Source organism: Heteronotia binoei, chromosome 17 (assembly GCF_032191835.1).
Source record: "Heteronotia binoei isolate CCM8104 ecotype False Entrance Well chromosome 17, APGP_CSIRO_Hbin_v1, whole genome shotgun sequence".
NCBI lineage: Eukaryota > Metazoa > Chordata > Lepidosauria > Squamata > Gekkonidae > Heteronotia > Heteronotia binoei.
The window spans coordinates 56,843,683-56,863,216 of NC_083239.1; the positions used below are offsets into that span (position 1 = coordinate 56,843,683).

Sequence of the window (19,534 nt, forward strand, 5' to 3'; positions counted from 1 at the left end):
CTGAGGAGAGCATGACGGCCATTGGTCTCACTGAGACGTGGATCCAGACGACGCCAACTTTGGCGATTTAGTCAGAGGCTCAGACACTTTAAGGGCTTTCCCTCACAAAGCTGCCGTCACTTCTGACGCCCCGTTGGCCTGGGCCTTGTGGGCAAAGTGCTAGCAGGCCCCACCCAGCCAGGACAGGCAGAGGCGGCATCATCCTTGCTCCGCAATGGGAGCTTTTTACAAAGTGCCTCAGAAGCCAGCGGAGTGGCCATGATCTGGCTGGAGACTCTGCCAACGCCTTCGGAAGCGGCAAGAGGGGCAGAGAGGCCACGTGGTCCCCGAGTGGGAAGCAGCTTCTGGCTCTGGCGCACAGCACCGCCCCCTGGAGGCTCTTGGCTGTAAAAGCCTCTCTGAGGGCAGTTGCCATGTGGGCCTGCACAGAAGACACTCGATGAACAAAACTGACTGAGGGCGGCACAAGAGATGCCCAGCTGGATGCCTTGATTCCATCTGCCCCACCCTGTTCGACCCACTGCAAGCCCCCCCTCAGCTGACCCCATTCCTGCCCCACCCCTCAGTTGTCTGTCCTGTAAGGCTAAATCTGGACTAGCTTTCCAACACCAAGATCAGCATGCAGCTAAGGAAGCCCTGGCCAGAAGCTCAGCACAAGGGGAATATTCTTTTGCCTGGCAAGTCAGAGGGCACTGCCCACGTGCCCGCCACCAGAGAGCTCTGCCCCTCCTTCCCCTCAGGGCCTGCGTCCCCATCTTGCTCTGCCCCACCACTTGTCATTCACTCAAATGTCCCACACACGCCCTCCCTGGAACTCCGGGCTGAATTCTGCGAATGGTGGCACTGCCACACCCACCAGCTTCTGCCTCCATCCGCGGAGGTGGGAGAGAAGCGCTGCCTCTTGTCTCTGCTAAAACCCCTTGGAGTGCAAAAGGCCCGAGGGGCGCAGAGGAGGAAGCGTTCAAAGTGACGCCACACAGGACACACACCTTAAAATCACTGCATCATTTAATGTCAGCAGTACAATGATAGGAGTCTCACATCTCTGGGTGACATTGCTGGAAGACAAAATGTGTGATACAAAAGAAAGTCAACAGAGCCATGCAACAAAAAAAGGTCACTGTAAAAATACCAGTACAATATATACAAACCCCATTTCAAATAATATTTACATTTTACAGCATTTTTATAAAGCTCCACCAGATGGCCAATTCTGTCAATTAGAGAAAGCTTTACTTCAGCGTAGACCTCTGCCATTTCGCTGTATACTGAAGGGCCTTTGCTGGCTGCTTGTACAAAAGGTCAGTCTGCTGATGAAAGTGCACTTGACGCCCCCCCCTCCCCGAATCTCACAGGGCAAACTCCTCCTCTCCAGCTCTGCTCTCACCCTCCCACCTCCTCCCAGACCCACAGAACTGCCAGAGCCTTCCTGAGTGGCCAGCCCGCTTCAGGGGCCCTCCTGCTCTCCCCTGCCCAAAGATGGCCTCTGCACGACACTGGCTCCAAAGAGGCGACAGGGAAAGACAGAGGAAGGAGCCACCTCTCCCTCCTCTGCTGGGCAACAATGCGAGGAGGCTCACCTTGCCCCCACCTCAAGCACTCCTTTGCCGAGGAGCTGAGCTGGAGGATTCATTCCCTCAGGAGCCACCTGGGCCCGTGCAGTCCCTCCCTCCCTCCTCCGAAACACAGGTCTTTCCAACCAGCATCGCCCGGGATGCCAAAACCCAGCGCAGTGCAGGGAAGGTGCTTTCTTCAGCTGCCCCTACCTGGGAGCAAGAAGCAGAGGGCGACATGCAGCCCCCCCCCCCCCCCCCGGAGGCAAAACGGAAGCAAGGAGCCTCAGACCTGCCTAGAGGACACAGCTTATGCTTTGGGGAAGAAACACTTTTCAAACAACTAACACCTTTTGTGTGAAACACTTTGTCAGATTACCCTCCTCCTGCCCCCCTAGTGGCACGCCTCCTCCCTCCGCCTGCCTGGAGAGCCAGGAGGAAGAGTGGCAGCAGTGGCCAGCTGGCCGAAGGACAAGGAAAAGGGGCTGGGAAGAAGCGGGGGGGGGGGGGGAGAAGCCTGCTTTCATCGCCAAGCTAAGGAGATGCTGCTCTTTGCCAAAGAAGCCCTTTGGAGAGGAGCCCAGGAGAGCGGCAGCCGAGGCCAGAAGGGCGCAGGACTGGCCGGGGAGCCCTGGGCTGGGAAGGGTTGCAGGCTTTCCAAGCCTCTGGAAGGCAGATGCTGCAAGTGGCCAGGGGGTGGGGTGGGGTGGGGGACACAGTCCCAGAGGAGCTCCCAAGAGCTCCTCTCCTCTCCTCTCACACCCACCTCTGGGCTTCCCTGTCACCCCCTCTAGCAAGACTTGCACCCGGCAGAACTGCCAGTCCTGAGATGGGCTCAGTGTCATGCCTGCACCAGACCCAGCCCTTGCCCTGTGGCTGTGCCCTCCCCCCAGGACCACTCCTCAGCAGGCTCCTCCCCCCTTGACTGCGATGCCACCTGCCCCAAAGGCCGTCACGCACAGCCCAGGAGACCCCAAATGCCATCAGGAAGCACCGAGAACATGGACAAATAAAACCAGAGGGGCAGGAATAATTTAATTTCAATACTACACATTCGTTTTTTGGTAGAATGCTTCGCTTTTGCAAAGGGGCTGTTCCTCCAGACCCAGCCCCCGGCCCACCAGACCCCCTGGAAATGGCAGGAAAACAAGATCCAACACAATTACAAAAATAATCCCACATGGTTACTTCTCCATGGTAATCTGCACTGCACTAGATTTCTTTTTTTAAAAGCTATGATACATGTATTTTGTTACAACTGAGAAATGAACATAGATCTTTTCTGCTGACCAGCACAGCTGTCTCCTTCCACCCCCCGAGCAAGAAGCAGGGATCGGGTCTCTTTCTTCGGTCTCCTCTCCATCCCACAGACAATATATGAAGAGGGGAGGGGGGAGGGTACTGGGGGGATCTCCCCACTGTGCAAAAAGGGGTGGCCCAATTTCCCAGAAGAGATTTGAAGACCTGGATGAGGAAGGGGCTCTCGGGGGGGCATCAGACAATACTGCCCGGTACTACGCTCAAGGGAGGGGATGGCCCTTTGGAAACTGCAGTCGACAGTAATAGGCAAACCCCAAAGGAAGGACTTCTGTACAATGGGAGGCGGGGAAAGGGGAGCATGAATGGAATAGAAAAAGGTCGTGAACACTGCCGAGGGCTCCCCTTGGGCTTGGAATACTACTGGCAGAAGGGGGAAGCCGTGGGGTCAAAGCCCTTGAAGACGTCCTTGAGCGAGCCGGCGTCCTGCGGCTCCCCCTCCTGGGCAGGGCTGTTCCCGGCAAACGGACTGCCTGCGCCAGACTTGGCGGCCTGCTTCACCATGCCATAGACGGGGGGCACGGGGAGGTTGTGGACGCCAGGTTGCGTGGCAGTCTCTGTGGCAGGGGTGGTGGCCACGGTGGTGGCTGTCTTGGGCCGTGGCCGATTGTAGCTGTTGTACCTGTCGGAGGCGGGGTCAGTGCTGGGCTTTTCCGGTTCAGGCTGATCCAGGGCCGATCGACGCACAAACAAGGGCTCCTTGCCTCTGCTGCTTTTGCTGCCCTCCGGGCCCCTGGTGGCAGGGCTTCCCTCGCCAGCCAGCTCCGTGGCCTTGCCAGCGCTGGAAGAGGAGCCCGGAGGAGCCCGGGGGTCATAGAGGCTGATCCCGCTCAGGACGCTGCTCTGGCTGCCGCCTCCCCCTCTGTTTAAGCCTCCTGCCGTCAGCAGCCGGGGGTCATACGGGGCTATTCCAGGGGCCGCCTCAGAGCCGGCCAGGGGGCCGGCTGCTGGGGCACTGGCATCAGCCGGCTTGGCAGGCGTCGGGGTCACGGACTCAGCAGCTTTTTGCAGCCGGGGGTCTGCAGGGGCCTTCCGCATCCGGGGGTCACTTGGCTTGTCGCTCTGGCCGGGGCTCCCGGCCGCATTGACCGTCTTCAGTATCCTGGAGAGCAGCTCAAAATCCGGGAGGCTGGAGCTGGAATTGGCCGAGGCTTCAGCGGGGGCTGCGGCCCGTTGCCGGGGGTCCGAAAGGCTGCTGTTCTGTGGCCGGTTAAGGCGTGGATCGAGGGCAGGCAGGGCCTGGAGGGCAGCTGGGACAGGAACAAACTCCTGCTTAGGGACAGGCAAAGGGATCAGATCCTCTGGACTCCAAAGGACCATGCGGGCAAAGCTGGGCTTGAGCAGGACGACGTCTTTCTTGATGTGGCTGAACTGCTGCAGCTGACAGCGGGGGTCCCGCTGGGGGTGATTCGGCAGGGCTTCCAGCGGGATGGGGATGGGCTTATCTCGGATCTCCCTCTCCCCTTCCTCCTCCTCAGCAATCGTGACCGCCTTCGGGCCGGCAGTGGGGCTGGCGTGCAAAGGTTCTGCTTTCGGGGCAGAGGGAGCTATGTGCCGGGCCAGTCTCGGGTCACTGGGCCCCGTGTCTCCAGCCCCGGAGGACCCAGTCGTTTCCACGCCCCGAGAGAGCCTGGGGTCCCGCAGGAGACGAGGGTCTGCGGGTCGAGCGCCCCCCAGCGCCTGGCTCTTCTGGAGGCGAGGGTCGCTCCTGGCTGGGGCAGGGCTCGTGCTGCCGCCTGGCGTCTCGTCATGGGGCCTGCTGGAACTCTGTTGCCGCAGCGTCTTCAGAATGGAACTCACGCTGCTGCTGCCATCGTCCTCATCGCTGGAGTACCAGTTCCCAGGATCACCTGCATGGAAGGGGAGAGCAACGACCATAAAGACCCCGGCCAGGCTGCCTGCCACAAACAGAGCAAGAATCCTGTAAGAGGGCACAGTCTAGTCTGCCTTTTCTAGGACCTTCAGGCAAATAACAGCATTCTGAGAAATGACTAAGCCCCTAAGCCTGTGTGGGGAAGTTTTCATTAGAAAACGGCAGGTTCTAAGCACATGCACATGTTGCAGAATGGGGGAAAGGGCAACCTTTTACAGATGTGCAGGATCCAAGCTGCCTGCCCCAAAGGCCGTCAGCAGCTGGTTCAGACTAGAGATGTAAAATTTCAGGAAATATTGAAGCTCGGAAAAAAATCCAGGTTTTTTTTTCCAATTTTTTTTTCGGGGAAAAAAACAGAAATTTTCTGAAAAATTGGGGAAAAAAATGCTACATTAGCCCTTCTTTTTTCTTTTCCAGATTGAAAGTCAATCTGCTACTTTAGGAACATAAAATATGACTTTGGACAATTTTACTTGGCATGAAATTATCACAACTAGCATATTAAAAATCTAGTGTAGCCAAACAATTATTACAAAGCGAATTTACTTTTAAAATAATATTTATTTGTAATTGTAACAAATGGAGCAACAATCTCCTGAACTGTTTACTAGTTTATGTGGAACAGACAAAAAACCTCCACAAAACAATTTTTAAAAATCCAGAAGTAACCACTATTCATATTTCTTCTTCACAGTATTGAATAAAAATAAAAAACCTCATTCTCATAAAAAGGAGGGAAGAGGAGGGAAGGGTCTAGAAGGGAGCGCAGGACTAAGTTTCAAGGAATGGGCCTGACTAGGACTTGCTTGTCCACAGTGCACAGAAATCAGAACAATCTGATACCAGACATATTTTTTAGAAATGATTTGGAAAATATTTGAACACCTGGTCTTAAAATATTTTATTCATCAAGCTAAAATAAAACATTTCATAATTTCTTTTCTTTTTTTCAATTTTTTGGAAATAACCAAAAGGCTTCAGGGAAAAAAAGGAAAAAACCTGCCCCCCCCCCAATTTTTCCTGTTTTTTGTCTGGGCCTTCACATCTCTAGTTCAGACTGCCAGCAACAGTCTGTGTGACTCCAGAGCTGCCTTCTCCCAACAGCCCAGCTTCCAGCAGGCAGAACTCTGACACGGGGGGGGGGGGGGGGGGGGGGCGCTCCCTCCTGCCCAGGGCCCTGGCACAGACTCCCCCCCACCCTCAGTGAGAAGAACCAGGCCTTGGGCCACAGGAAGGCAGGTGAGAGAGTCACCGCTCAGATGAAGGGTGGCTGGAGGTCAAGAACAGCACCGGTTGCCACCACCACAAAAACTACAGGCGCAGAGCTCAGGAAGGCAGCCAAACTGGGAACAGAAAATCCACAGCCAAAACCTGCTCAGTCAGGAGAAAAGCGGTGCTTGTGTCCAGCATCTGGACGCCTCCAGGAGGCCTGCAAAGCAAATGTACATTTGCTAATAAGACATGCGCACTATGATTGTATCCGGCTCACTTAAAATCCTTTTATGTTTAATGAGAAGCTTGTTTTATTTCCAATAGCCTTGAGATCCCTTAGAGTGCGATCCAGGGGGGGGCGGGAAGTCTTTTGGAAGCAGACGAGCTGCTACGTGGGCGCAGGAAGGGTTTGCGTCGACGTATGACCAGCGCTGCCAGAGCGGAGGGGAGGTACGTGGGTGGGGGGCTGCCCGAGCGCAGGCAGAAGTGAGGCGGAGCGTGGTGTTCAGGGGGAGGAGGGGGTGGAGTTGGGGGCGCAGCCAGGCTTAGGCAGTTTCCTGAGCACTTTGGCCCATGACACGCCCCCCCCCCCCGAGAGGTGCAACTTTACGCCCGCAAAAACGGCAGCGTGCCCCATAGGCACTCGTTGAAACCAAAAACAAAGGTTGCCTCCGCCGCTGCGGAACCTTGGAAACCCCTTAGGGAGCGGCGTGGTTGCCTCGCCAATCCCCTCGTGCCTCGGGCTGACGAGCCCCCTCCCCAGCACCCAATCGCGGTCTCCCCCCTCCTAGAAATACTTCCACTCTGGCCTCACACAACTCAGTTGTTAGGGAGAGGAGCCTGTGGAGCGAAGCTCTGCCGGTGAGCTCCCGACCATAGAGACTTAGAGTGAGGGACATGAAGGCACGTTGGTGACAGGTTTTGCACCTTGCGGTTGCATTGACAGTATCTTTGACATGCAAGGGGGAGAGAGAGGTCTCTCCCCTGGGGCCAACTGCTCGTTTCCAGGTCTCCACAGGTTCCGGGCTCTGGGAGGCAGCAGGGCAACACCGGGGGGGGGGGCCTCCGGGTGGTGGGGGTGGTGTCTTTCAGACTTGGTCTGGCTGCTCCCAGACCCACATTCCAGCCGCTGTCTAGGTCAGGGAACTCCTGCACTTGGCACTTCCTGCTTCTCCACGCATGCCCCTGGCTGCCAGCCTGCCATTGGCAGAGTCTCTGACAGTGGGAGGGAGTGGGGGGATTGACGGCCTCTCAGGCACGGGCTTTTCGCTCCCTCGTCCAGTCATGTACAACGGGCTGGCCAATCCCGTGGTCCCGCGCGAGCCTGCGCCTCCCCCACCCCCGCCTCAGCAGTGGGCCAATGGCGTGCGCCTGGGCGGAATCACCATGGCAACGGGTTCTCTCTCGCTCGTGGTGCCCCTCTCCCAGCGTGGCGTACCGACTCCCCTTTGGAAGACGAGCAGCGCCATAGATCCGCCCTCACCCGAGTGCCCGCCTGCCACGTATGTCTGGATTGGGCTGCCCATAACTTAAGATACAGAAACACAGCTTCTGTGTTTGTCAATAAGTTTGTATTGAAGACCAGAACCTGAACTTCCCCCCCTTCCTTTTTTCTCTTTGGTTGTTCTATGTAGATTAAAGATACACAGATTTGGTTTTGTATGATTACAGACATGATAGATAAGAATCTGGAATTTGCCATTAAATAGTTTGTAAAATAGTAGGATTTTATAATAATATTAAAAAGGTCATAAAAGACTTGTAGAATTTAAAGGTAATATCTATGTACTAATTTTGAATACTTGCAGGCATAATGAATTATACTTTTTTCTTTGTCTTTTTAAATGTAGCAGTAACTGTAATCTGCTCTTTTATTTTCTGTGCCCTATCCCTGATCCTTTTCCCAATTCTCCAGTTTTCCCTGTAAAACTTAATAAAACTTGTTAAAACAGAAGGCCTGCAAAGCAGGGCCTGGAGGCCAACGCTTCTCCCTGCTGCCACCCAGCAACTGGCATTCAGAGGCGCCCAGTCCCTGAGCAGGCAGGCTCCATCCAGATGTTAAGGCAACCGATGGGAAATGTGCCTTTTAACCCAGCGGCCACTGCTACATCTTGCAGCAGTGAATTCTGGGGCTAGTTAACTATGTCTTATGTGTCCTCAGGAGTCCTTTCGGAAGTTGCAAGCCATCAATTCCACTGGGTTCCCTGAAGCACTACTGGGATGGGGAAGGAGAAAAGTTCCCCTATCCACTTTCTCCACCCCCTTAGTTCTCTTTCCCCCTAAATTTAAAAGCCCCAACTCTTCAACTTTCCTCGCAGAGATGATTCAGCGCTTCGCTTCCTTCAGCATTCTGATGCTGTTTTTAAGACCGCAGCGGCAAACCTCTGGACCACACTGCAGATCCCTGCAAGGGCATGAGGACACTGGCTCTTTTATCCTCAACCCCTTCCTCACGATCCCAAGCATGCCCCTTGTGCTGCCCTCCCTGTCCCCCTCCCCTCTCCATGTCTTTCCTAGCTGGCTGTGCCCAGCAAGACCGCTCCCCCCCTCAGCGTAGTTGTGACATTAGGGAGTTCCACCTTCATGCCACAGATAAGAAGCCAAGAGAGACTGAACCTTCCAGCCCTGGGGGGGGGGGGTGGTGGTGGTCTGGAGAGAAGGGCTGCTGTGGCCCCCTACCTTCCTCCGGCTCCCGCTCCTGCTTGCAGCCCTCCGCCTGACGGCGAGCCCTCTCCTCCTCCTCCTCTTGCTGCTTGTGCTGGATCCGCATGTAAAGGGCCCTCTGCGTGGAGGGCAGGAAGTCGGGGATGCTGGCGGGGGGCTTTGCTAGTCGAGGAGCTATGCCCTCCCCTGCGGCGTCAGGCTCCAAGGAGGGGTCTGGGAAGATGTTCTCTCCGGGCAGCTCCTCCATCTCCTCATAGTTCCCGTAGCCCTCTGCCGCGGAGGAAGCCAGCAAAGAGCCAGTGAGCGCAGCGCCAAGCCCAGTCGGCCCAGGTCCCTGCCTGAGAGGCGCTGCCTGCCCACGCCCCCCACCGCCCCCCACAGCTCACCTGGGCCACCCATCATGCCAGGCTCCATCTCCATGCCTTCAGGGGGGGGGTAGAAGCCGTCATAGAAGTCCTGTGGGGGCGGGCCAGGGGGCAGGTCATCCGGGCCGAAGGGCATCATGGGCAGCCCAGGGCCCATCGGAGGGCCGGGGTTCATCCCAGGGCCCATCGGCATGTCTGGGCACATGTCTGGGCACATGTCGGGAGGCATGTCGGGGCACATGTCAGGATGCACAGGCCCCGGGAAGCGTGGTGGGGATGGGCCCGGGTGCCTAGAAGACAGGAGGCAGGCAGGCAGGGTCAAGAGCAGCAGAGCTTCAGTGGAGCTTCCCTCGGCCTCCCCCCTGCTGCTGAAATCTCCCCAGCCCCGGGAGGGAGGGAAGGAAGGAGGCGCTTACCTGACCCCCAGCTTCTCCGCCAGCTGGCCGGTGGGCCTCACCACGATCTCAAAGAGGGAGGGGATCTTCTTGTACATGTCCTGCTGCAGCTGCTGAGGGGAGAGGGGCTCATGGGGCGGAGGGGGCATCGGCAGGGCTCCGGGGGGCGGGAGGGGGGGAGGAGCAGGCGGGCCTCCGGGCATCGGCCGGCCGTTGGGAGAGGCCGGTGCCGGGGGCCCCGGAGGGCGAGGTGGGGTTGGCAGCAGGCCCACCCCGGGAGGCGGCTTGGGCAAGGGGTTGATGCCCTGCTTCTTGAGCTCCTCCACCTCCTTCTCGTCTTCTGCTCCGGCTTCAGCATCATCAGCCAGCATCTACGGAGCAAGCAGAAGGAAGAAAGAAAGCCCTGTGCAGTCTCTGGACGCTGACCAGGCCTCAAATTCAGCGGGAGCTCACAGGAGTGCAGCTCCTGAACCTTTCTGAGAGTTCCACCCCCTCCTTCCCACCTTGTCCGCTGAATAACAATCCCTGGAGGAGCTCCACCACCTGTTTTTCTACAAAACGACCCCCCCCCCCAATCTGCTGCCATGGTGGCATGGATCCTCCTGGGCCACTCCGGCCCACGGCAGTCCCCCCTTGAGCATCCCCCGTCCCGACTCACCTTCTCCAGAAGCTCCCGTGTCTCGTCCGTGAGGGGCTCATGAGAAAACATGCAGTCCGCCCCGTTGATGCAGTTCCCGGTGGTATGGAAGAGCTTGCAAGGGAAGTCCCGTTCAGGCAGCAGTGTCAAGGAAAGTCACAATGCAAGCCCAGGCCAGGCCTTGTCCCCAGCCAGCATTTCCTCCAGCCAAAGGCAGAGAGGAGGCTGATGCTACCCTCCCCCCTGCCACAGAAGCCAGCTACCTCAGGCAGGGCTCTCTGCTCCCTTCCAGCCCGAGAAAGCCCAGCAGGGCAACACACGAGAAGGATATCATGCATGTAGGGACAGTTTTCTGCTCTGGCACAGTAGCCTGTGATGTAGAACTTGCACAACTCCCGCTTCTTTGGGAGCTCAATGTCATGGCTGAAGTTGCAGTGTTCCCCCTGGGCAGAAAAGCAGAGAGATACAGTGAGCCCCCAAAGACAGCGGGATCTCTCCACCTCTCCTGGCAGCCTGGGTAGGCGAGCGGCTGCGTGGCCTTGTGCGGCTCCTCTCAGCGAGCAGAGAACAAGCAGGAAAGCAGCAACTGTGCCCTGAAAAAGGGAGGCTGCTGTGGAAACAACAGAACACAGTACAATCCTGCCCTCGAGTTATGCACATGGAACGCACCTCTAGGACCACTAACGTGTCCCCTTATACCAGTGGAACCCACCCTTCTGCTGAGAGAGATCTGGCCAGTCGTATCTGCAGGACGCTCCAGGCACAAGGGAGAAAAGTGGTCAGAAACAGAAGCCTTGCGGCAGAGGGGGGACCCTGCGCATGTCACTTAGAGAGTGACGAGGGCGAAAAGGCACTCTGCGTGTCCTCATGAGTGTCCTGCTGCTCCGGCTTGTCTCCTCAGAACCACCCTCCTCAGCTCACAACTGGGCACAAGCCCCCTGAGAGACCCCCCAAGCACAGCTCTGCCCGCCCCCCGGCATTGTTTTGTTTTATCCTTTGCAGCTGGGAGAGCCAAGGACGGAGGCTGCACACAAAGGAGCCCAGAGGACAAGGCTGCTCCGCCCCCTCTGCCTCTCCTTACCCAGGTGCATCTGCCTTCCACAAAGTATTTGCAGATGACTTTGCCTTTCTTGTCCGACTGCTGATGAGACTTCTCATGGTCGCCACGCCTGTAATTCCCGCCTCCATCCTGTGGGAAGTGCAAGAGGACGCAGAAATGAGGGCGGTGCCTGAGCCGAGTCTGCACAGCCATGGCGGGGGGACCCCTTTGCCAAGAGAGCCACTCACCCCCAGGTCTTCATCGTAGTAGTCATCATCTTCGTTCATCCCTCCTCCTTTGCCTGTACCCCCTCTGCCACGCCCTCGTCCCCGGCCCATCCCCTTGCCTCGCCCTCTGGAGCCACGGCCACGGCCACGGCCCAGTCCTGAAACGACACCAATGAGATCATTCCCTTCCTTCCCCAAGAGATTACAAATTCAGCTGCAAGACAACCCAAGCCAGCAGAGGCAGCCCAGCCACAGACCCTGCAAGAAGGGCCCCGAGGCCTGGATGTCGGCTGGCTCTCCTGCCAGGGAGACGCCTCTCTTGCTTCTTACGCGTGGCCGACCCCACCAGGCACGTACCTCGCCCCCTTCCGTCCTTGCTCCTGCGGTACTGGCTCAGCTCCTTGGAGTAGTCGTCATAGTCCTCCTCCCCTCCCGGCTCTTCTCCTTCGCAGTACTGCAAGGCAGGAAGGGGAGAGGTCAGCACCGGGAGGTTGGGCCCGCCACTGGGAAGTCCCTGCCCCAGCCTGCGTGCACCTCACCTCCATTTCCTCCTCGTACATTTCTTCCTCGTCCTCAGGATGATCTCCCCGTCCCCTGCCCCGTCCACCTCTGCCCATGCCTCGCCCTCTCGTTCCTCCTCTGCTGCCACGGCCACGGTACCCTCGGCCACGGCCACGGCCCCCTGCGGGCACAAACAACACACTGTTAGTCGGCACTCATCTGACTCCAGCCCCAAGTCACCGTAAAGTCTCTCTAACAGGAAAAGACAAGCACAAAAAGCATTTTGCATCTCATTTCTCCTCCTGGGAACAGCCAAATTCTCCTGCAGCAGCACAAGGGACACTGACCGCACAGCCCGCTCCTGCCCAGTCCGTCTGAGTTTTAGGAACTGGCAGATGTGAATCCGCTCTTCCGCTAAGGGAAAGCAAGCAGCAGAAGCAACAGGCCCCAGGCTCTACAGGGAGCAGAAGGCAGCCACAAAGTCCCACCACTCCCAGGCTGACTGGCCTCCAAAACAAACCCGCAGAGAGTAACTCTCTTGGCCCAAAGGGGCAACTGGCAAAGTCCTCACTGGTGAGGAACAGAAGCCGAAATAAACACCAGATTACATGTCCTGACTGCTGTGTTTGTGCTCAGTCTGCTGGCGTCTCCTTCTGAGAGTCTGCAGTCACACCCGAGGCGTCAAAATACTTCTCCCCTTCCTCCCCACACCCCCAAAAAGAGGCCGCCATACCTCGGCCCCGATGCGTCCCTCCTTCCTTGGCCATCCGGTACTGGTTCAGCTCCTTGGCGAAGTCGTCATAATCTTCTTTCCCCCCATCTTCATCCTCCTCTCCCTCATATTCACAATACCCCTCGTTCTCATAATCCTCATAGGGGGGGTAACTCTTGCTTTCCATTTTGGAATACCCCTTCTTTGGGGCGCCATGAGAAGAGGAATACTGCGGGTGGGACTGAAGACAGAAATGCCAACGGTTAGGAAGGAAGGAAGGACCCGTGGCACACCTCCTGTGCACCCGCCAGACCCACTGCCTTCCTCTCCCCCGTCCCCCTCTCTGCACAGCCAGCAACAGTGGAGGCAGCCCTGATGAGGAAGGACGGCCTCTCTCTCTCTGCCAGCAACTTCCCTTCTCCTGGCCCAGCCTCTCCAGCCCAGAGGCCTTGGCCCGACAGGGACTGCGTGAGCCACAGCTACACCACCAGGCATCCCTGCAGGGTGCGGCCTTCATCCCCCTTCACTTACGGAGGAGTAGGGAGGGCTGTAATCCCGATACTTCCGGTGCCCCTTCTCGCTAGGGCTGAAGTCTGAATCCTCGCTGTAGTCGGAGAACTCTTCACTCGAGGAGGCATGGCGCTGCAGGGAAGGACACAGGTGTTACCGAATGCTACGTATTTCCTTTATTAGCCCAGCACAGGACTCCCTGCCTAGGTGGGAATTCCATCCCTCTGAATGCAGCAGCCAAGAAAGCAGCTACCAGCCCTCAGTGCTTGAAGAGGAGGGCGAGGAGTTTCCCAAAGTACCAAACACAATGGGAGACATGGCTGCCAGAATAAGAGCCTTTAACAGCTTCGTCTGTGATTTTACACATCAGACTTCCAGGTTTTCTACAGGCAGGTCTGAAAATCATCTGTGCCTTTCCCAAAGGGAACAATACTCTCTACTTAAGAGCCATGCTCTCCCTCCTAGTCACCCTTTTAGCTTTCTGTCCGTTGTCCCTCATTTAAATGCTTCCACCTTCTCTGCTACACGCACAACTCCGCAACGAGGCTTCCATCTGCACTGCTTTGCCAGGGTTTCACCCCAACCTGTGCCTGGCCCTGTCCTCCTTCCAGCAGACTTGGGCAAGCAAGAGGGGAGGGGAGGGGAGGGGAGAGGAGGAGCTGGACACAGGTCCATTCCAGGCTCCTCAAGCCCACCTTGTGCCGGGATTTCCTTTTCTTCTTCGACCTTCGCTTCTCCTTCTCTCGCTCTTTCCGCCGCTTCCTCTTCCTCCGGTGGGGCTTCTCTTCATCTGAGTCACTGTGATGCTTCTCATTTTTCTCTTTCCGACTCCTTTCCCGTGTCTCCGAAACACTGTGGGGCTCCTCGCCCCCATCATCTTCCAGCTCCCCTTCTTCCAGCTCCCCATCCTCCCTGAAGAAACACAAAGTCAGAATCAGCAAGTACAGCAAAGGGACTGTCCCCTGAAAACCCAGCTGCATTCCACATGCCACAGCTGGAACGGTCCATTCAGCCCCCACTGCCCCTACCCTGCACGGGACACGCTCCACAGAGAGCAAGCTGGAGGCCACTAAGGACGTGTTCTAAGATGGCATGCGCTCACACACACACACACACACACACACACACACACACACAAATATGTCCCCCACAACAGGTTCTCATTTGTTCACGGCTGGAAAATTGGAAGTTCTCCCTGCTAAATAGAAAGTAAAATATGGTAGTATTTCAAGTGGTTCTAAAGAGAAATGGATGTTGACTTTAATGACCTTTTGGCAGCTTCTACATGTCAATGAGCTTTACAGCAACCCCGCTCCCCCAAGAGCGTGGCTCAAACAGTCCCTCAGGGCCCCCACCTGGAGTTGCAGTGGACACATCAATTCATCTCCTCACCCCAAGAAAGAAAAACCAATGGTCTCCCTGGTAGTCCCAAGAAGGAAAATAATTTAGTGAGAAGGCACTGCACTCTTCCTTCAGTTTTCTTATTGATAACAAAACTAGCTGTTAATTGAAAAGCCCTGGAGAGTTCCTGGTCTGCACAGGGCAGGTGACATCTTTGCACAAGAAGGCTGGGACAATGCGCTCAGAACTCACATTCAGAATTTCTCTCTGCATTGGAAAATGTATATATACTTTAATATGTTAAATTTATCAACAGACCTTCCTGGTGGAACCACACTCAGGCCAGTGTGTAACACAGGCCTATCAACACATCCACAAAACAAGTGGGATTTAAACAAGACAATACATGATAATTTAGTACTTGTCTTCATTGGCTACAGATGATGCTAAAATCCTAGCAGCCCTGCTGTATTGTAGGGAATAGGAAAGGAGAGTGGCAAGGTGGAACTGCCAGAGTCCTCAACCAAATGTCTGGGGGAGCATCTCTGCCTTGCATGCCCTGCAGAACTGTGAAATGCCCCACAGGACATGGACGTTATAAGGCAGAGAGTTCCACCAGGTTGGAGCCAGGGCAGAGAAGGCTCTGGCTGGGAACAGCTGGATGTCTCTTGGGCCACCAATAAGTTCTGATCTTTAGAGGGTAACACTCTTCTGGGGGTATACCAGGAGAAGTGGTCCTGGCTGCACCTGTGCTGTCCAGCAGGCAATCGCTTGCACCCTTCACCAGGAAGGACAGTGCACCACACACAGTCCCTCCTCCCTTCTCTAACCCGTCCACCCAACTGTGGAAACGCCAAAAGATTTCTCAGAGACTGCTGACCCCACTACGGCAGAAGGTCCACGGAAGCCCCTAGCTGCCTGATTCCTTCTCGCTGTGCACTGAACTTCTATGTTGACTCTCCAGGCTAGTTGTGGTTTTGCTGGTTAAACCAGTATCTTAGCAGACTACAAAACCAAAACCATGCAAAGCACGTAACAGCAGCAGCGAATGGAGAACTTCTGGAGATCCTGAGGCCGCGGGGCAAACACACAACTTGTTCGGCAGTGGGAAGGGAGAGAATGTAGACGTTTTGGGGAAAAAATCAAATTTTCTCTCATCAGATCTAAATTTATTTAGTTCCCTAAACTGCAAGATGTAAGTAAACACATACTGCTGTACTGTTTATGAACACCACAAACAAAGATGTTTTGGTTTTGTTCAACCGAGAACTACCAACATACTCCCATGTTAGCAAGAGCCCTGACCTCCGGTTACCTAAGAGTTAAAAGGGGAATCCACACAAAGGAAGTTTTGACTAACAGCACCAATGCCCAGGGCTGAAGAACCTGCTTGGCTGAGCCCAGGGCGGGCTGGCGTCATGGGCTACCATCCCTCCCGCCCTCCCTCTTCCAATGACTTCCGGCTCACTGAAAACAACCAGCGTCTCCACCCACCCTCACAGATCGCAGCGCTAAGGAAGGGCTGTGCGTGAACTGAAGCAAAAGTCTACAACAATATGAATATCTCCAGCTGAGCATTGAGAAGGCCACAATAACGGGGGGGGGGGGGGGACAGCCACTTAAAATTCGCACGGTGTCAGCGTGGCGTTTAAAAGGCCACTATCTCAAGTTTCCTTCTTTAATTTGTTTCTGGAAGGTCAATAGTTCCTGTTTCAGAACCTTAGTTGTATCACCAGGGACTTTTATGATTCTATGACTTCAGAGCAAGGGTGCCAAACATGCAGCCCAGAGGCCAAATCAGGCCCTCGGAGGCCTCCTATCAGGCCCCTGAACAACTGGCTGTCATCTGCTTCCTTCTCCCTCTCTCTTGCTTCCTTCTGCATCACAGCTTGCTTTGCAAAGCTTGCTCAATTGCACAGGAGCTACAGAGCAAAACCTCTATTTTCTCCATCGGCTGAGGCTCCTCCCTTGGGGAGGAAGAGGGGAAGCAGAGCTTGCTTTGCCAGGCTCTTTCAATCGCACAGCAGAGCTACTGAGCCAAGCCTCTCTTCCTTCTATTGGCTGAGGCTCCTCCCCCTCCTCGTCCCCTGGAGAAGGAGGGAAGGAAGCCAGAGCTTCCTTTGCCCAGTTCCCTGGATCCCAGGGGAGAGATACAAAGAAAGCACCTTTAAGCCCAATGAGTGAGAATGTTTTGATTGTTTTTAAAGTTTTTTTTTTAAATTGTGTTTGTCTGTGCCCTTTATAAAGTTTATATCTCTGCTACCTAATCATAAATAGTCACACACAAAGCCCGGCCCAACAAAGTCTCATTTATGTCAGATCCGTCCCTCATAACAAATGAGTTTGACACCCTGGCTTTAGAGAACCGACGGTCCTCATAGCTTAAAACAAACCATGAGTTCATTTCTACATACAGACCACTTTCTTTTGCATGGGACAGGATGAGAAAATCTATGTCAAGCATGAGGATCTCGGATATCTACCTGCCTGAAGTATACAAGACCTGGAATTACCCAATACACAGCTGAGTATACAGTTATTAGAAATGCTTCTGGAGGAGTCAAAATAAGTACTTTAAAACCTCGCCTTGAAAAGTTAACATAAGTGATTAAGTTCATAAGTGATTAACCCTCCCCCCCCCAAAAAAAGGAGGGAGGGAGAAAGGGATGAATGTTGCCCCCCTCCCCGGTCTGTGCATCTCTTAAGGAGGACCTGAGAGCTCTTGGGAAAGGATTCTGCTCCACGATGGGCACACCTGAAGTCCCACCCAGGCGTACTTGGCTTCCGCTCTGTCAAGAGAGCTCCTGCCTCAGACAGAAGCACAGACCGGCACAGCAGGACAGACCCCATGGAAGCTCAGCACAGCGCACAGGTAATGTGGTGCCAAGCCATCAGGGTCCGCCTTTGCGGTCTCCACACTCGTCTCTTGGGCACTGGATATTGGAAAGGAGCCTCCCAATCCTTCTGAAGCTGTTTCAAAGAAACCACCTTTGCCTGCCTAGACTACAACAATCAGCTTTTGGCTTGAGAACCGAGACTACCCTGCCCAGTGCTGCTTCCTGAAGATCTTCCTTCGAAGGACGAACTACCTGCAGCAGACGTTCCGGCCAGTATTAACCTTTAAGAGTACTTTGGAGAGAGCCATCAGCATGCCTGCAGGTGGCACAAGCTGAAGGATTCTCTGCCACTAGACTAGACAGAGGACAGCTTCTCTGAGGTGCAGAGAAAGGAAGAAAAACATAGGGACGGGTGACAGGTTACCTGCCTCTCACCTCTACAGAGTCTTCGACACCCCTCCCCTCTGCACACAGCCTGAACCTCACGCAAAGTGCTTGGGAGGTCAGCAGCCGCTCCCCAGAGAGAGAGGTGTTTTGCTCCCTGGACACCAGCGACTTCCTTCCAAAGAGCCCTCCAGTCCAGGGCGTTCCCTGCCATTCCAGAGCAAGCTGCTTCCTATTACTCAGGACACAACATTTGCCTTTCTCTTGTGATCTGAGGAAAGCATCCTCAGTGGCACCACCTTCTATGACAGCTGTTTGCACATCAGGCAGGGCACAGGCTGCCGCATAAGAAAAACTGCAGGGAAGAAGAAGAAGATTGCAGATTTATACCCCACCCTTCTCTCTGAATCAGAGACTCAGAGCGGCTTACAATCTCCTATGTCTTCTCCCCCTCACAACAGGCACCCTGTGAGGTGGGTGGGGCTGAGAGGGCTCTCCCAGCAGCTGCCCTTTCAAGGACAGAGTCTCAGAGCGGATTACAATCTCCTTCCCCTTCCTCCTCCACAACGGACACCCTGTGAGGTGGGTGGGGCTGAGGGAGTGACTGCCTACATGGTTCACAATGCTTCCACCTGGCAAGGGGGCAAAAGCAGTTCTTCCTAATCAGAACCAAATCTGGTTGTGCAATTTTCTAGCACAGTCTGCTCTATCATCTCAAGTGAAAAAGCACCTCTCGTAACCCCTACAAATGACTGCTTTGGAGAGAGGGAGTTTGAACAGCTCAAAGCCTGTGAGACAGAAAAGGTAACTATGAATCCCAGAGGGGCAGCGCCTCCTTGCCTCTCCCACGCACCCTGCTCTGGGAGCACTGGCTCACCACCTAGTACCTCCACTGGGGCACAAACACAAATGGTGACCCTGCACGACACCTGGAGGGTGTTAGTGCACAACGCCTTGAGAGCTCCACTGGAGATGCATTTGCTGCCACCTGACTGTCAAACTGAAAACATCAAGGTGATCTAAAACTCAGGCACGGATAGAAAAAAGGATGGATTAAGGATGTGTGGAAAGTGATTAACCAGCAAGTCTGAGTAAAATTATTATTACTGAATGTGACCAGGCTCTGACAGCTCCATAGTTCCCCCTGGCTAAGAGAGAGCCAAGCAGCGGAGTTGCCCTGTGGCTTTGGGGTTTTCAGAGGGGAACGACGCTGGGAGAAATAGCACAGCTGGCCCACCACAGCTCTCAAGAGACTAGCCACAGTTGGCAGCCCCGTTCCCCCCTCTGTAGAATGCTGGGCGCTGTGGAAAACACTGTCTCACAGTCACCCCTGTGACTTCACAGAGCACATCACTAGAACCTCTGCTGAGGCGGAAGGGCAGAAGCCTCTCGAAGGAGACAGGAAAACTGGGAAGGGCACCAGAAGGCGGCAAAGGGCAAGGCTGACAAGGCTCTGGAGCAGAGGCTTATGGGGAAGAGAAGGAGGAACTCCTCCCTCCCCCACACATACCACAATGGAGTCAAAGAAGAACAGTGCCAAGGCCCCAGACTGAACACCAGCAAAGAAGCAGGACTGTTCCTCGGGGTTCTGCCTTGCTGGACGGAGCATTCAGAGAAAGGAAGCTCCTGAGTTACTGACAGCGTACACGAACTCTGAGGAGAATGAGCTCCCTCTTCCTGCTTTCTGCGTCACACTTGACAAACAACCGCCAGCCCTTTCACATGAACAATCGCGATGGAAGCCTCTGCTACCCCCTGATGGTGGTGGAAGAAAACATCCAGGGAAAGACACATGAATCTCTGAACTATTTACAACCGAGCGAGAAATAAGGCAAGGAGTGTTTTGTCCTTGTCGTCTTCCTGCATCCCGCCAGGGAACAGGTCCCAAATGGCAGCTTTGAGACAGACACTGGCACCGGCTGCTGGGCCCCTAGGAAGCCCCAAGCTCTCCTGCCCAGGCCCACAGC

The 19,534-nt window shown here is 55.1% G+C and overlaps 1 protein-coding gene across 1 annotated transcript; it reads right to left on the reverse strand.

Annotated features, from left to right (window-relative positions):
* Positions 1 to 3,227: 3,227 nt before the first annotated feature.
* ZC3H4 (zinc finger CCCH-type containing 4) lies at positions 3,228 to 13,985 on the reverse strand. The gene is made up of 13 exons (XM_060257814.1): positions 13,701 to 13,985; positions 13,027 to 13,137; positions 12,517 to 12,736; positions 11,822 to 11,964; positions 11,640 to 11,736; positions 11,304 to 11,440; positions 11,098 to 11,205; positions 10,348 to 10,459; positions 10,038 to 10,147; positions 9,401 to 9,750; positions 9,006 to 9,274; positions 8,635 to 8,889; positions 3,228 to 4,720 (listed from the first exon to the last, which is right to left on the reverse strand). Exons 1-13 carry the CDS (start codon positions 13,983 to 13,985, stop codon positions 3,231 to 3,233), a joined length of 3,687 nt encoding a protein of 1,228 aa, XP_060113797.1. The 3' UTR covers positions 3,228 to 3,230.
* Positions 13,986 to 19,534: the final 5,549 nt, after the last annotated feature.

What these genes read in the sequence shown, in the direction of transcription:
- ZC3H4 (XM_060257814.1), bottom strand. Translation starts at nt 13,985, where the DNA reads ATGCAGCTGGGTTTTCAGGGGACAGTCCCTTTGCTGTACTTGCTGATT. An exon ending in AGGGACGCATCGGGGCCGAG is followed by an intron (nt 11,965 to 12,516) that starts GTATGGCGGCCT and finishes TTGTGCCCGCAG; the next exon opens with GGGGCCGTGGCCGTGGCCGA. An exon ending in TGGCATGATGGGTGGCCCAG is followed by an intron (nt 8,890 to 9,005) that starts GTGAGCTGTGGG and finishes CCTCCGCGGCAG; the next exon opens with AGGGCTACGGGAACTATGAG.